Source organism: Trachypithecus francoisi, unplaced genomic scaffold (genome assembly GCF_009764315.1).
Source record: "Trachypithecus francoisi isolate TF-2019V2 unplaced genomic scaffold, Tfra_2.0 Lachesis_group5, whole genome shotgun sequence".
Lineage (NCBI taxonomy): Eukaryota > Metazoa > Chordata > Mammalia > Primates > Cercopithecidae > Trachypithecus > Trachypithecus francoisi.
The window spans coordinates 24904740-24921213 of record NW_022681470.1 but is presented as its reverse complement, the minus strand read 5'-3'; the positions used below and the strand labels follow the sequence as shown (position 1 = coordinate 24921213).

Genomic DNA, 16474 nt, shown 5'->3' with positions numbered 1-16474 from the left:
TATACCCAAAGGATTATAAATTACTCTACTACAAAGACACATGCACACGTATGTTTATTGCGGCACTATTCACAATAGCAAAGACTTGGAATCAACCCAAATGTCCATCAGTGACAGACTGGATTAAGAAAATGTGGCACATATACACCATGGAATACTATGCAGCCATAAAAAAGGAAGAGTTTGCGTCCTTTGTAGGGACATGGATGCAGCTGGAAACCATCATTCTTAGCAAACTATCACAAGAAGAGAAAACCAAACACCGCATGTTCTCACTCATAGGTGGGAACTGAACAATGAGATCACCTGGACTCGGGAAGGGGAACATCACACACTGGGGCCTATCAGGGGGAGGGGGGAGGAGGGAGGGATTGCATTGGGGAGTTATACATGATATAAACGTTATGCACATGTACCCTAGAACTTAAAGTATAATAAAAAAAAAAAAGAAAAAGAAAAAAAAAATTTTTACTTATCTAAAAATAAAATAAAAATTTTTACTTATCTAAAAATAAAATTATTTTGTCTCCCAAGCTGGGGTATAGTGGCACCATCATAGCTCACTGCAGCCTTGACCTCCTGGGCTCAAGCAATCCTCCTGCCTCTGCCTCCCAAGTAGCTAAAATTTGACTTTAAAGCTGCTTTTGTATTATTTTCATTCTTTAAATCACAGCATCCACAATCACTATGCCCCAAGAACAATGTTTGATGTCAGGGTCTGTCTTTGATAGATCTCATGACAAATGCTATAATCGAGAGGTTTTTAAAAAGTATAGAAAAGAGTTATTTAACTCTGCATAAGGGAGATATGAAGGGCCTTGCAGAAAAGGTGATATTTTAGCTGGGTCTTAAAGGAGGAGACATTTAGTAAAAAGTTTCAGTTGAGTTTTTTCTGGAAAGTATTAGAAACCCAATTATTATCTAGTAGTAAACAAATATGAATAACCATACGTGTTATTCTGTTTTCTACTTCTTTTTTTTTTTCTTTTTTTTTTTGAGATGGAGTCTTGCTCTGTCGCCCAGGCTGGAGTGCAGTGGTACGATCTTGGCTCACTGCAAGCTCCGCCTCCCGGGTTCAAGCCATTCTCCTGCCTCAGCCTTCCGAGCAGCTGGTACTACAGGTGCCCAACACCGTGCTGAAAATTGAAGTTGTATCTGAATGATGCACTGAAATCATAACACATGGGTCATTTTAAAAAATGACATCCACCTTGCTGTCTGCTGCAGATCCTATCAACATCATTTTTAATCCAAAATGTGAAAATTAAGCCACAGTCTTCATTTAAGTTAAATAATAAGCAAATAAACTAAGCAGGTCTATTAAAAATGCTTTGCTAAAATAAAGCCTTAAGAATACACTAATATTTTATGAATTTTATAATGGATATTCAATAAGATACATGCTAGATCTAAGTGAAATTGTACATGACATCACGTTAAGGCTCAGCATTATTCTTTTTTTTTTTTGAGGCGGAATCTCGCTCTGTCACCCAGGCTGGAGTGCAGTGGTGCGATCTCAACTCACTGCAAGCTCCACCTCCCGGGTTCACACTATTCTCCTGCGTCAGACTCCCGAGTAGCTGGAACTACAGGAGCCCGCCACCACGCCCGGCTAATTTTTTGTATTTTTAGTAGAGACGGGGTTTCACCATGTTAGCCAGGATGGTCTTGATCTCCTGACCTTGTGATGTACCCGCCTCGGCTTCCCAAAGTGCTGGGATTACAGGCGTGAGCTACTGTGCCCAGTCAGGCTCAGTGTTATTCAAAGTGAGTCATATTTTTGTATGATGTTAAGAATGCAAGAAAAATATTAATTTTAAACAAAAATAGTAATACTCACAATCTTCACACTCAGGCTTGAAACTCCATGATCATGAAGTTCATCCTCAAAAAGAAGAACTTCTTCAAAAAACTTAATCTGTTCTCTGGCTTTCAATTTTTCGGTATCTATATGATCTGTTGTAGGTACAACCTGAAAGAAAAAATTTTAAGGAGGAGCACATTTAAAAAAACAGTTGAGTAGCTACAGTGACACAGGAAAGTAGTTTTCTTTTTTGTTTTGTTTTTTGTTTTTTCAATCAGTCTTTTCTGCATAGCCAGAGCACACAGTTCTAAATTTGGGTGTCATCTGTAGATATAAAAGATCAGAATATGGCTTGATTCTGAAAAACTGAAGATATTACAGATGTCCAATACTATAGCTTCACAAAAAAAAAGTAAAAATTTATCATTTTTAATGCAAATCATATTAAAATCAACTTCTGTTGTGATTATGAGAAAATTAATCACCTAAAAATCAGTCAGTGTGATGAACTACTACTATCATAGAAGGTCATAGAACTTTTGTGCTGTGAAAGCCACTTTTAGGACATTCATATGGAACTTAAAATATATTTTTTCATTGGAATGTTAGATATTTGCTCAGCCTAACTCCCCAAAACCTAGAGCAAAATAAAGTGCTTTAAATAAAGAGGTGAACAAGAACTTGTAGAGAAATTCTAAGGGAAACTCCTAGCATTGCAAAGATGCTTTGAATGAAGTTGGCAATTTTTCAATGTATTATTTTGTAGCTCTAAGACATGCACACACATAATCCAACAAAAATATCAACAATCCTAAGGCAGATAATATCAGTAGCTCATTAAACTCAAGTGTCTCCTGAGCAGCACCCAAGTATGAATTCTGATACCATTTTCTACCACATCTAATTTCACTACAAAATGCTCAGCTGTTTTATTCTTTGACAGGTTTACCATACACAAACACGACAATGCTTGTCAAACCATAGATATTCAGTAAATGTGGCTTTACTTAACAGTCATGATTAGGTCATTTGTTTGACTCATGGACAAAATTAGCAGATGGAGACTAATTTGAGATAACTAGATAAGAATCAGAAGAAAATTACAAAGGATGTTTACAACACTGCACAGATTTTGGGAGGAAATCTAAGGGAACATTAAGTGATGTAGGGGGAAAAGATGTCATGAAAAGGAAGTGGCAGTTTGTATATGATTTCCGGGAAGTAAAAAAATGTCCATAATTCTTCCATGGTCACTTAGAGATAACACTTAGCCCTAAGCAGTTTTAGTTCCAACTGTGTATGGAGCAGGTATAAGGCCACTCCTGAGGTGAAACTTGGGAGGGGAAGGGATTTGGAGTGTAGGGGCAGGGCATATAACCAGTCCCCTGCATCACAGGTGTAAGTTTATGATCTCGTTAAACAAAAGTTGGTCTGCCCACAAGGACTGCCTAAGGTTACACAACTTAAGTTAGTGTTAAATACACACACTTGTAAATTCTGTCCTTTTTATTTGATTTTAGTTCAAAGGAACACATCTTTAAATCCTCCTTATAGATACTCCTGAGTCCCCCCCAAAATAATCATTATCTGAATTTTCTCATTAGTAAATTGCTTCATTAATGTTTCACGTACGCCTTCGGCAAGTGATTGATCAAAATGAATCTGTCAGTTTTTCCATTTACGTACTTATAAAATGTTTGAAAGAGAAAGTCAAAAAACAAAGCATGAGTTAGGGATATCATGTTTAACTTATTTATGCTAATGTTTCCATTTGCAAGGCTAAGTATGTCTAAAACTTTATACTTTTCAGCTCTCTCTCTTCCTCAACTCCACATATCTCCTCTCTGAACCCAGGCATCTAAAAAAAAACAACAAAAAAATAATAACCAGCTAAATATAAAACATATGGGCTGGGCGCGGTGGCTCACGCCTGTAATCCCAGCACTTTGGGAGGCAAGGCAGCAGGATCACTTGAGGTCAGGGGTTTGAGACCAGCCTAGCCAATGTGGTGAAATCTCGTCTTTACTAAAAGTATAAAAATTAGCTGAACGTGGTAGCAGACACCTGTAATCCTAGCTACTCAGGAGGCTGAGGCAGAAGAATCGCTTGAACCTGCAGGGCAGAGGTTGCAGTGAGCTGAGATTACACCATTGCACTCCAGCCAGGGCGACAAGAGGGAAACTCTATCTCAAAAAAATATATATACATATATGGAACAGTATTGGTAGAATAAGTAATCTAGACAAACCCTCTTGCTGAAGACAATTTAAAAAGCTGGCTGAAAAAAACCAAAAACTTCCTAAAAGCATCCAATGGCCAAGGCAGTATGGAGTTACTGGGCTGAGATCTGGAAAAAGACTGGAGCCCAGAAAAGTAAGTCTGTACTTGGCTGGCTTTTGCCCTGAGGCATAGCACTGGCTAATCCAGAGAAGAAGCTGGGCCCTGCTAGCTTTGGTGCCATCGCTGCTCAGTGTTCACTAAGGGCAAGGACCCTGGAGAATTTCCTGCTTCCTCCCAAATCGGAGATGACACCCTAAAGAGCTATAGTAATTTCAGAGCATTTTTTTTTTTTGAGACAAGAGTCTCGCTCTGTTGCCCAGGCTGGAGTGCAGTGGCACCATTTCAGTTCACTGCAACCTCTGGCTTCTGAGTTCAACCAATTCTTGTGCCTCAGCCTCCCAAGCAGCGAGGATTACAGGCACGTGCCATCATGCTTGGCTAATTTTTTTGTGTTTTCAGTAGAGACAGGGTTTTGCCATGTTGGCCAGGCTGGTCTCGAACTCCTGACCTCAGGTGTTCCGCCTGCCTCGGCCTCCCAAAGTGTTGGGATTCAGGTGTGAGTACCGTGCTCAGCCTCAGAGCTTCTTATCTGCAGGCCCAGTACACCTCAAACTCTGGTTCTAGACCAAGGCAGGCAAACTAAGACCTGTAGGTCAAATCTGCCCTGTTACCTATTTTTATGGGCTGCAAACTAATAATGGCTAAATAATTGGAGGAAAAAAATCAGAAGAAAAATATTTCATGACACATAGAAATTATATGAAATTCAAATTTCACTGTCCATAAAGTTTTCTTAAAGCATAGCCATGCCCATTCATTTATATATTGTCTATGAGTGATGTAGACTATGATAGCACAGCTGAGTTGCTGCAACAGAGACCCTAAGGCCCACAAAGCCTAAAATATTTATGTCTGACTCTTTCCAGAAGAAGTTTGCAGAGCTCTGTCCTTGACTATGAATATTCTCAAGCGCCTGTCAGAACTAAACAAAAATCCTCTCTGAAGAAAAACATCATCATCTTAGAACTGAAACAAAAATAAAGAGGCAAATTAGAAGCCTAGATGTCATAACCCAGAAGCAACTGAAATAAAAGACACCAGGGATTCCAGAGATAATTGAAATTATTAGACCTTAGTCCATTTGGGCTGCTATTTAATATAATAATATACCATAGATAATACATCTACTTTTATTCTTGGTATTGCAATATTAACTTAGGTTCCCTAATACTTGATATACTATATTATCATAGTAACAGCTGCCATTTATTGAGATCTTACTGTAAAACACACACTGTTTCGAGATAGGGTGTCGCTCTGTCGCCCAGGTTGGAGTGCAGTGGCACAATCACAGCTCATTGCAGCCTCGCCTTCCTAGGCTCAAGTGATTCTCCCACCTCAGCCTCCTGAGTAGCTGGGACTACAGACACGTGCCACCAGACCCAGCTAATTTTTCTACATTTTGTAGAGATGGGGTTTCACCATGTTGCCCAGGCTGGTCTCAAACTCCTGAGCTCAAAAGTGCTGGGACTACAGGCATCAGCCACCACACCCAGCCTACGTACATAATTTTATTTCCTACTTCACAACTAGTATTACCCTAGCTTAACAAAGTGACTGAAACAAGGCTTAGTAAGACTAAATTACTTTTCCAACCTGGCAAATGATGGTGCTGGGATTTTGAACCCAGATCTGTGTTCTGCCACAGCCTCAGCTTATTATCACCAGTAAGTGGGTAATCACATTGACATTTATCAGCAACACTTCAGAACAAATCACATTATAGGCTGAAGTATCAATAGGAGAGTACTGAACAAATGCTTTTTGCCTTCTACTACTCTCACACTCTCTGTTTCTACAGTTATGGTTCTCACTTGGTCACAGCTAACGCTGCTTCATAACCTCCAGGAGACTTTTCCTAAGTCAGTCCACAAAGTAAGTCATCATCATTATTGTATGGGTTTAAAACAAGTTCCCATTTCCTCACTCCTGGCAATGAAATATCAAATGCTCTCAACAAAGTTTTTCAATTAGAAGAGAGGAAGGAGGAGAACACTAATCTACAGAGTAGTAATAAGGGACTGAAATAACCTTGCTCTCCCATTAGACTGTAAAGGAGGAATTTTGGTCTGCTCTGCTGTATGCAAGGCTCCTAGGATTAGTACCTGGCATAGAGCAAGAGCTCAAGAAATATCTGTTAAATGAATGAATGAGTTTTTTCCTGGAAGCACAGAAAAATAGTTAAAGCTTGGAATGTAGTAATGGCAGGAACTGAAGATAAGAATCATTAAGTCCCTGCTATCAACTTTTATCTTCATGAGACTAAAAATTTCTGCAGAGAAAAGGGGCCCAGACAAACACTATCTTCTTAACATTTCCGCCTAAGCACCAACGTATGATATCAGGTTTCCTTGTTTTGAGATGGAGTCTCACTCTGAAGCCCAGGTTGGAGTGCAGTGGCGTGATCTTGGCTCACTGCAACTCTGCCTCCTGGGTTCAAGCAATTCTCCTGCCTCAGCCTCCTGAGTCTCCAACTCCTGACCTCAGGTGATCTGCCTGCCTCAGCCTCCCAAAGTGCTGGGATTACAGGTGTGAGCCACTGCGCCTAGATGACACAGGGTTTCCAATAGCTACTTTTAATATAAATATTTCAGGTGGCACTAAAATAAATTCATTCTATGTAAGAGTCTGTGATATTTAGAGACATTCAACCTAAACCAAATTTGCTTTATTTTATTTATTGTTTTTTTTGAGATGGAGCCTTTCTCTGTTGTGCAGGCTGGAGTACAGTGGTGTGATCTCAGATCACTGCAACCTCCACCTCCTGGGTTCAAGTGATTCTCCTGCCTCAGCCTCCAAAGTAGCTGGGATCACAGGCACACGCCACCATGCCTGGCTAATTTTTACATTTTTAGTAGAGGTGGGGGTCTCACTATGTTGGCCAAGCTGGTCTCGAACTCCTGACCTCAAGTAATCTGCCTGTCTTGGCCTCCCAAAGTCCTGGGATTACAGGCATGAGCCACTGCGCCTGGCCCAAATTTACTTCATTTTAGTCATACTATAAGATTTCAAAATACAGCTAACTTCACAACATAAGACCTACCAATTCCATCTTCCTAGTGTTATTTACCACAAATCTCTCTCTCTCTTTTTTTTTTTTTTTTTTTGAAATGGGAGTCTCACTCTGTCACCCAGGCTGGAGTGCAATTATGCGATCTTGGCTGGCTGCAACCTCCGCCTCCAGGGTTCAAGCAATTCTCCTGCCTCAGCCTCCCAATTAGCTGGGACTATAGGCGCACTCCACCATGCCAGGCTAATTTTTGTATTTTTAGTAGAGACAGGGTTTCACCATGTCGGCCAGGCTGGTGTTGAACTCCTGACCTCATGATCCACCCACCTTGGCCTCCCAAAGTGCTGGGATTACAGGTGTGAGCCACAGAACCTGGCCAAATCTCTTCTTTTTTTTTTTTTTTTTGAGACAGAGTCTCACTCTATCACCCAGGTTGGAGTGCAGTGGCGCGATCTCGGCTCACTGCAACCTCCACCTCCCGGGTTCAAGCAATTCTCCTCCTTTAGCCTCCTGAGTAGCTGGTATTACAGGCATGCACCACCACACCCAGCTAATTTTTGTGGTATTACAGGCATGCACCACCACACCCAGCTAATTTTTGTATTTTTAATAGAGAAGGGATTTCACCATGTTGGTCAGGCTAGTCTCAAACTCCTGACCTCATGATCCGCCTGCCTCGGCCTCTCAAAGTGCTGGGATTACAGGTGTGAGCCACTGTGCCTGGCCCGAATCTCTTTGCAAGCAGGGCTTACACAGACAGGACTTAATACGAATATAGAGCTTTAGAATTTATTGAGAGCTTCCCATAAATTATTTCACATCAGAACTCTGAGGTAGATATTTCTGTTCACCCAATTTATTGATAAAACTGAGACTCAAGTAACTTACCTAAAGTCATTTCAGGTTCATACGCAACGGCAGTCAGGGCATAAACCTACTTTGTCTAACCAGAAGTTCTTTTTGCCCATATATTTGTTAATCTATAAATTTGTAAGCTACTAGCTGCAGGTTCTGTCTAAATCACGTAATACATTACCAAGGCCCAAAATACATTTTCGTGTTTCTTGATAGTGATAATGATAACAATATGGCAGTCTGCCATTGCCACCAACTACAGTTTTAAAAATAAATTTTTACATTAAGGGCATCTTTTATTTTCTGCTGATAAGTCAACAAGCAAAACCCCCTCACATTACGTTCTGAGGGATACCACAACAGAAAACAAGGACGATAAAAGTAGTTGCAAAAAATAACCCGTTACTAGAAAGTTCTAATGCTCAGACTGTCCAAGACAATTAATGACTCATAAAAGAAAAAAGTAAGATTTACCTTTAACTTAAGAGATTCTCCAAGTAAGGTTCCCTTATAATCTGTTGTATAGGTCCAATCGTATGGTTTAATAACCTCTTTGGAGTGTTCACCCTCCGTCCTCAAATACCAAAATGAGAAGGATCAGATTCAGTGATGCAGAATAGAGATTATCTGTATTTATATATCACATCCAATTATATTCTACAATAATATAAAATATCCTATTAAATATATACACTTGTTATAATTCACCAGTACAAGGTTTTTCTGACAGTTTTTCTACATTTATTGTTCTTTAACTTGTCATGTACTGATGTAGTCTTTTCAGTTAGTCTGTACACTGCCTGAGGATATGGTTTAAAGGTTTATACTTCTTTGTATCATCTAAGGTACTTAGTACATATTAGGCACAAAGTAAATAATTGCTGATTTGACTATCAAAGAAAAACATGCTGTCTTAATTTCAATGCTTCTCAAATAGGATATTTATTAAGCATATCATAAGTAAACATTTTTCTTGAAAAACAGGAACATTAAATATAGCCTACTGCCTCTTCAATAAGGAACACTGAAGAATTGAAAAAGTACATAGCTCAGCTCAGTTGTAATTCACTTTAACAAGTATTCAAGCAGTGGGGTAATTAACTTCCATTTTTATGTCTGAGAAAAATGAATTCTAGAATGATACAACTCTCGTGTTTAATAATACCAGTTCTTCATTCTAACAACACATTACTGAATATTTTTACTGAATATTTTTTCAAGTCTTTTCACTTTTGTTTAACCTAATTATCTTTTTTGTTTAACCTAATTGACCAGATTCTCACCTGCTTTCTTGCCACTCTTCAGCACAGGCCACTTTAAGCATTCCTTGGTAGTTGTTTACACATCTTAATGCATCTGTAGCATTGAACTCAATTCCAAAGCCAGAGCCATGCTGGATTCTTAAAACATTGTCTCCAAACATCATTTCAGGGAGAGATGGCATATGTAATTCATCGGCTAATCTATACATAACCAAAAGTCAGGTGAGATAATTTTATATCACTGTTGGCATTTTTGTTTCTTTTCCATCCCAAGAGAATTCTTCCTACATTGCTGAATGAGTTACACAGCATATGATTTAATCAATATGATATATTTGCAAGGTCTACAAAATGCTTTCATCATCCATTCTTCCATCATCATATCTTATGGCACTGTACTAGGTACTGGGCTAAATAAGATAATATACAAACACAGATATAATAGCTTATTATATTACTATAATATATAGCACACAGATATTACTATAATATATATCATGAAGGTATGAAGAAAAGATAGCAAAGCAATTAAAGATACTGTCCCTTGTAGGAAAATAATTTTTCCACTAAAATTTTCAATTGTTATAAGTTTCAAAAAGTGGTGATGAAAAAAGCAAAAGCACCTGACACTGATGAGGGAATCCACCACTTGCCTATTCAGACTTTCAGAAGGATTGTGTCAATTTACATTTCACCCTGGTGCAACAATCAAGCAAAAAATAACAGGAATTTAATAAAATCTACACACTTTGACCCAAAGTATCAGTTTTAGGATATCTGTACTAAAGAATAATTCCAAGTACAGAAAAAAACTATACACATTAATACTTATAATGATTTTACTTATAATCGTGAAAAAGAAATACTCTGAATGTTTCATTATAAAGCAATAAATGATTATGCAAACCAAAGTATATCCATATGATGAAATATTACGGAACCATTACAAATGTTTAAAGAGAGAATATAATAAAACGGAAAAATGCGTATGATAAAATAGTATGATAAAAATGCGTATGATAAACAAGACCTATGGCCATGCAAGGCAAGGATTAAGTCATGCCCTACAAACCATAAAATTTCATTAAATGGTTTTTTATATGCAATGGTATAATGTGCCTTACTCTCCAACCTGACTGGTATAGCATCACAAGACAGATAGCAGGCCCCCTTTTCTTAAGCATTCCTTTCTACTGACTTCAAGTCTTTAAACAAAGCTTAACACTGTTTTTTGTTTGTTTGTTTTTGAGACAAGGTCTTACTCTGTCACCCCAGGTTGGAGTGCAGTGGCACGATCTTGGCTCACTGAAACCTCCACCTCCCAGGTTCAAGTGATTCTCTTGCCTCAGCCTCCCTAGTAGCTGGGATTACAGGCACCCGCCACCGTGCTCCGCTAAGTTTTGTATTTTTAGTAGAGACTATTTTGGATAATCTTGAACTCCTGACCTCAGGTGATCCGCCCGCCGCAGCCTCCCAAAGTGCTGTATACACATTGTATATTTTTTACATCTATATGTGTATTTCTGTGTGTACATATCAGTGATCTAACTTTTTGAGGTGCAGGTCTTCAGGATGATACCTAACAATATTAACTTTCATCATAATTTTAAGTAAAATTTATTCTTTGTTATTAGGAGATAGAAAATATTAAATACTTAAAAGATTAGATATAATAAACTGTAATTGGAATATATATTACATAAGATTCCATAAAATAAGTTTTAACTTGAATAATGCATACCAAATGTGAAATAATACGTGAGTCTGTGGGTTCTACCCAATATATCTGGAAAAATCTGGCAGTCCTATAAAATATTTCACTCATATATGTAAAAGAATCACTGTTACTAATTTACAGTCCTTCAATGTTCTAAATATAGAGTTTCTTAAACACAGGTCAAAATGCCCTATTTCTTTTTTCTTTTTTTTTTTTTGAGATGGAGTCTTGCTCTGTTGCCCAGCCTGGAGTGCAATGGCACGATCTCGGCTCACTGCAACCTCTGCCTCCCGGATTCAAGCAATCCTCCTGTCTCAGTCCCTCTAGTAGCTGGGATTACAGGCACGTGTCACCACGCCCAGGTAATTTTTGTATTTTTAGTAGAGACGGGGTTTCACCATGTTGGCCAGACTGGTCTCAAACTCCTGACCTCAGGTGATCCACCTGCCTCGGCCTCCCAAAGCGTTGGGATTACAGGCGTGAGCCACCATGCCAGGCCTGAAAATGCCCTATTCCTAACATCAAGTTTCCCTCTTAAAAACAGGTATAACCAGTTATAAGGAGAGAAGACAGGAAGCTCCTGTGGTTTTAAGGTGCCTTAAATATTCATTAAAGGGAGTTTCTTTAATCCAATATTTTACCCAATCAATTTATTTAGCACCTTAGCGGTTTTTACAATCTAAGGTAATGCATCACAGAAAAATTTAGGATTGGTGAGGGTAAGTCTTCCTTTTGTCATATAAAAAAGGCAGTTTTTTTTTTTTCGGGGGGAGGGATGGAGTCTCACTCTATCATCCAAGCTGGAGTGCAGTGGCACCATCTCAGCTCACTGCAACCTCCACTTCCCGAGTTCAAGTGATTCTCATGCCTCAGCCTCCAGAGTAGCTGGGAGTACAGACCTGCACCACCACTCCCGGATAATTTTTTTTTTTTTATTTCTAGTAGAGGCGGGGTTACACCATGTTGCCCAGGCAAGTCTTGAACTCCTGACCTCAGGTGATCCGCCCGCCGCAGCTCCCAAAGTGCTGGGATTACAGGCGTGAGTCGCCATGCCCAACCTCAGGCAAATTTATTTTTTAAATAATACATAAGGAGATTATAGATACGGAATTTTATTCCCTTAAAACTCTCCATGCATACAGCCATCTCTGGAGAATCTGTAAGTAAATTACACGCGGGCCCCAGTTTGAAGCTGACTGCTTTATATATAACTATATATTGTATTATGTTGGTGCAAAAGTAATTGTGGTTTTTAATTGCAAAACCGCAATTACTTTTGCACCCATCAGCAATTTTTCACAGAAAGTTATACGGGGAGGAGGTGGCTCATGCCTGTAATCCCAGCACTTTGGGAGGCCAAGGGCAGGTAGACCATCTGAGGTCGGGAGCTCAAGACCACCCTGACCAACATGGTGAAACCCCATCTCTACTAAAAATACAAAATTAGCCGGGCATGGTGATACATGCCTGTAATCCCAGCTACTTGGGAGGCTGGGCAGGAGAATCGCTTGAACCTAAGAGGCGGAGGCTGCAGTGAGCCGAGATGGCACCATTGCACTCCAGCCTGGGCAACAAGAGCAAAACTCCTCTCAAAAAAAAAAAGAAAAAGAAAAAGAAAATTAAAAATAAATAAATCAATAAAAATACAAAAATTAGCCAGGTATGTTGGCATGTGCCTGTAGTCCCAGCTACCAGCGAGGTTAAGGCAGGAGAAGAACCACTTTAACCTGGAAGGTGGAGGTTGCAGTGAGCTGAGACTGCACCACTGCACTCTAGCCTGGGCCACAGAGTGAGGCTGTCTCAAAAATAAAAACAAAATAAAAAGTAAATAAAAGTTATACAAGGCTAGGCACAGTGGCTCACGCCTGTAATCCCGGCACTTTGGGAGGCCGAGGCAGGTGGATCCCCTGAGGTCTGGAGTTCAAGACCAGCCTGACCAACGTGGAGAAACTCCCGTCTCTATTAAAAATCCAAAAAAAAAAAAAGTTATAAAAGAAAAGAAAGTTATATAGAGGAAAAACTCAAAAAAAAATTCAATTTGTGGTGGGATGAAGGGAAATTTTTTCCTTTGTTTTCTGTATTTTCCTAATTTTTTTTAGTGAGTCTACTAGAATATCACCACTTATTTTCTTAGGAAGCAAGCATCGTTTCATGACTTTCCTCTCTTCCCTGGTCACTCCCTCTGCTCAAATCTTAAAATGCAAGTGCGCACTTAGGGTTCTATTTTATGACCTTTTCCTCTGGATGACTTCTAGATACCTTAATTCATTCCCAAAGCTCCAGGTACCAAATATAAGCAGATAATTCCCAAACTTAAACGTCATCTTTTTTGAGCTCCAAGATAAATATATCTAAATGCCTACTAAACATCTCCACTCTATGACCTATACTCACCTCACATTTCAGTAAACTAGACTCATCTTCTATCCAACACCCAGCCCCCATCTGCTCCTCCTCCTCCTATGCTTCTCATCTTGTTCAAAGGCAATACTATACATACAACAATCCAAGCCAGAGATCTTGTCATTAGAAGAGTCATTAGATCTTGACTCTTCCTTTATTTCTCCTCCCATCAACTGGCCATCCCAGGGACTTAATCTTTTAAAACCTATCTTCTCTCTTACTAACTGGTCTCCTTCCCATCCCTGCGGACCAGCAATCCAGCCTCAACATGGCCTCCAGAGAAATCTTTCAGAGCCTACATTTGATAATGCAGCTCCTTCGGATAAAATTACACCCAGTGGTTGTTAGAGAAAATTGAAAACTCCTTAGCCTGGCATAAAAATTCCCTCAGTATCTTGATTCCCCTGGGGCCTACCTCTCATTTCTCACAACACCCTCTATGGTACCTTACACTCCAATCACACGGACACAGATCTTTAAACACATCATAGCTTTCACTCTCCCGGAGCCTCCGGCTTTTCAGGCGTCCCCTGATTCCCCTAAATTTTGTTAAGATTCAGCCCAGGCATCAAAAACGCATCACAACTCACTCTGCTTGACCTGGTGGCATGCACCTATCCACAGTCCCCAGCAACGATTTTATCAAGATTCAGTTCAGGCATCCCAATTTCCTAAGTGGTTCGAGTCCCTAAAAGACCTCAAATCATTCCGTGTATATATCTTCATTACATTTATTCACGCTGTAATATAATTGTCTGTCTCTCTCACGAGACTGTGAATTGAGGCGCACGCTGTCTTTTACATTTTCTATCTCAAGCGCCAGGCACAGCACCTGACGTGCCAAAAACCAAACTTATAAATCATCCCCGTCATTAACCCCTAAGAAAACAGGCAACCACCACCCAGAAAGGTGGTGCAGGCTGAGGCAGGAGGAGACGTTTGGTGAGGGGAACGTCCACCAGGACAGCCACACTCTACTCAAACCCAGGCGGAGTGACAGTTCACGAAAGCAGCTCCTGGCGATCCCCAACCAAAGGGTCCGGAAGTGTGACTGGATTATTTATCGAAGTTGTCAATCAAAAGTCCGGTCCGGAGGGACAGAACCTCCGCCTCAGGGGAAAAGGGAGGGGCTGCACGGAGTTCGCCCTGCCTCCCTCCCTAGGCCAGCAACCTGCCAGCGCCCAGACCCCGTGCCCCGAAGCCTCACTTCTCCACATCTGCCGACTTCATGATGTGGGTCTTGGACGCCGTCAGCTTCCAGGGCCCGAAGCAGAAATCCCGGTGGCTGCTCTGGAAGCCGTGGATCATCATGGCTGAGGCAGGACCCGCAGAGGCCGCAAGAAATAGGCTGAAGCGGCGGCGGCGGCGAACACCGGTTCCTCCGCCTTCCTCCGGCCCAGCCTCCTAGGCTTTCGAGCCGTTACCATGCCCGGCCCCGCCCCCTGCCGGCCGACCCGGACGCTGGCTCTGCTTCCCGTCTTCTTCTCCGCCCCTTTGCTTTTTGCTTCCGGGACTAGTTGCTGTGGTTGCGTGACCCACGTCTTACGTTACGACGCTCCGGAAAAAAGGAAAAAGCAGAAAGTCTGAGGGGAGGCGCTTGGGTTGCAGAAGGTGTGGTTAGGACCGCACCGCCCTCGTGAACTCGTTGGGTGACGTCATCTCGAAGGATTGTAGGGACTGCCAGGGAAGGGGAGGACGGCTCTCACTTGATCCTTACAGACCTCAAAGCAGTGTAATTATCTCGTGTGTTAGTGAATCGTGTTACAGAGGAAATTTTTCTGTTTTGAGGTCAGAAAGGAAGTAATCCCACAGAATTTAGGAAATCTAGCACCAACAAGATTTAGAAGTGGCCATCTAGCCACTCTTGACTATGACCAACTCCTATCAAAACTGTATCCTCGTAGATATGCCAAGACTTTCCATGGTCTACTTGCCATGTAGGCACCCAGTATAGTGGAAACAACACAGCCTACTTAGTGCTAAATCTGCTTTTGCAACACTATTGTGTGAATCCTTGGGCAAACCGCTTATCTAACGATTTTAAGCTTCAGTTGCCTCAAAATGAGATGATTTTGTTAATGGAAAAAAAAACTCTGTAAAAAGTTTTAAAGAGATTTATTCTCAACCAATATGAGTCACCATGGCTCGCGGAATAGTCCCAACAGGTCCTGAGAAAGAGCATCCGAAGCGGTGGCGTTACTGTTTGTTTTACACATTTTAGGGAGTTGGGAATTGCTGGTAAAGTAAGTCAATATATGGAAGATATACACTGGTTCAGGCTAAGGAAGTGGGATGTCTTGAAGGAGAGGCTTACAGATCATAAGTGGATTGAAAGATTTTCTGATAAGCAATTTGTTGAAAGATTTAAGCTTTGGTCAGGCGAGGTGGCTCCTGCCTATAATCCCAGCATCTTGGGAGGCCTAGGTGGGAAGATTGCTTGAGTCCAGAAATCTGAGACCAGCGTGGGCAACATAGTGAGGCCTCATTTCTACAAACCATTTTAATTAACTGTGTATGATGGCATCTGCCTGTAGTCCCAGGCTACTTGAGAGGCTGAGGTGGGAGGATCTTGAGCCCCAGAGGCTGCATTGAGCCATGATCATGCCACAGCACTCATGCCTGGGTGAGCAAGACCCTGTCTCAAAAACAAACAAAAACAAAAACACAGGCCAGGTGCAGTGGCTGAAGCCTGTAATCCCAGCACTTTGGGAGGCCAAGGCGGGTGGATCACCCGAGGTCGGGAATTCAAGACCAGCCTGGCCAACATGGTAAAAGCCCGTCTCTACTGAAAATACAAAACTTCGCTGAGCACAGTGGTGGATGCCTGTAATCCCAGCTAGTAGGGAGGCTGAGGCAGGAGAATCACTTGAACCCGGGAGGCAGAAGTTGCAGTGAGCTGAGATGGTGCCACTGCACTCCAGCCTGGGCGACAGAGTAAGACCTTGTCTCAAAAACAAAAAACAGTGTTAAGCTTTGTTTAAAGACTTGAAGTCAGTAGAAGGGAATGCTTAAGAAAAGGGAGTCTGCTATCTGTCATGTGATGCTTCACCAGTCAGGTTGGAAAGTAAGGCACATTATACCAT

The 16474-nt window shown here is 41.0% G+C and overlaps 1 protein-coding gene across 3 annotated transcripts in view; it reads right to left on the bottom strand.

The window, feature by feature from the left end:
- The window catches only part of TIPRL (TOR signaling pathway regulator), a 31031-nt gene extending 16101 nt beyond the window's left edge, over positions 1–14930 (bottom strand). Inside the window, exons 1-5 of one of the 3 annotated variants that reach the window (XM_033198608.1) lie at positions 14599–14873; positions 9895–9967; positions 9293–9472; positions 8484–8583; positions 1841–1972 (exon numbers count right to left, since the gene is read on the bottom strand). In XM_033198608.1, the coding sequence (XP_033054499.1) occupies positions 1841–1972; positions 8484–8583; positions 9293–9453 (393 nt within the window). In that variant the 5' untranslated portion in view covers positions 9454–9472; positions 9895–9967; positions 14599–14873. Of the gene's footprint in view, positions 1–1840; positions 1973–8483; positions 8584–9292; positions 9473–9894; positions 9968–14598 lie in introns of all 3 variants that reach the window. The other 2 variants (XM_033198607.1, XM_033198609.1) reach the window with 2 other exon arrangements.
- Positions 14931–16474: the final 1544 nt, after the last annotated feature.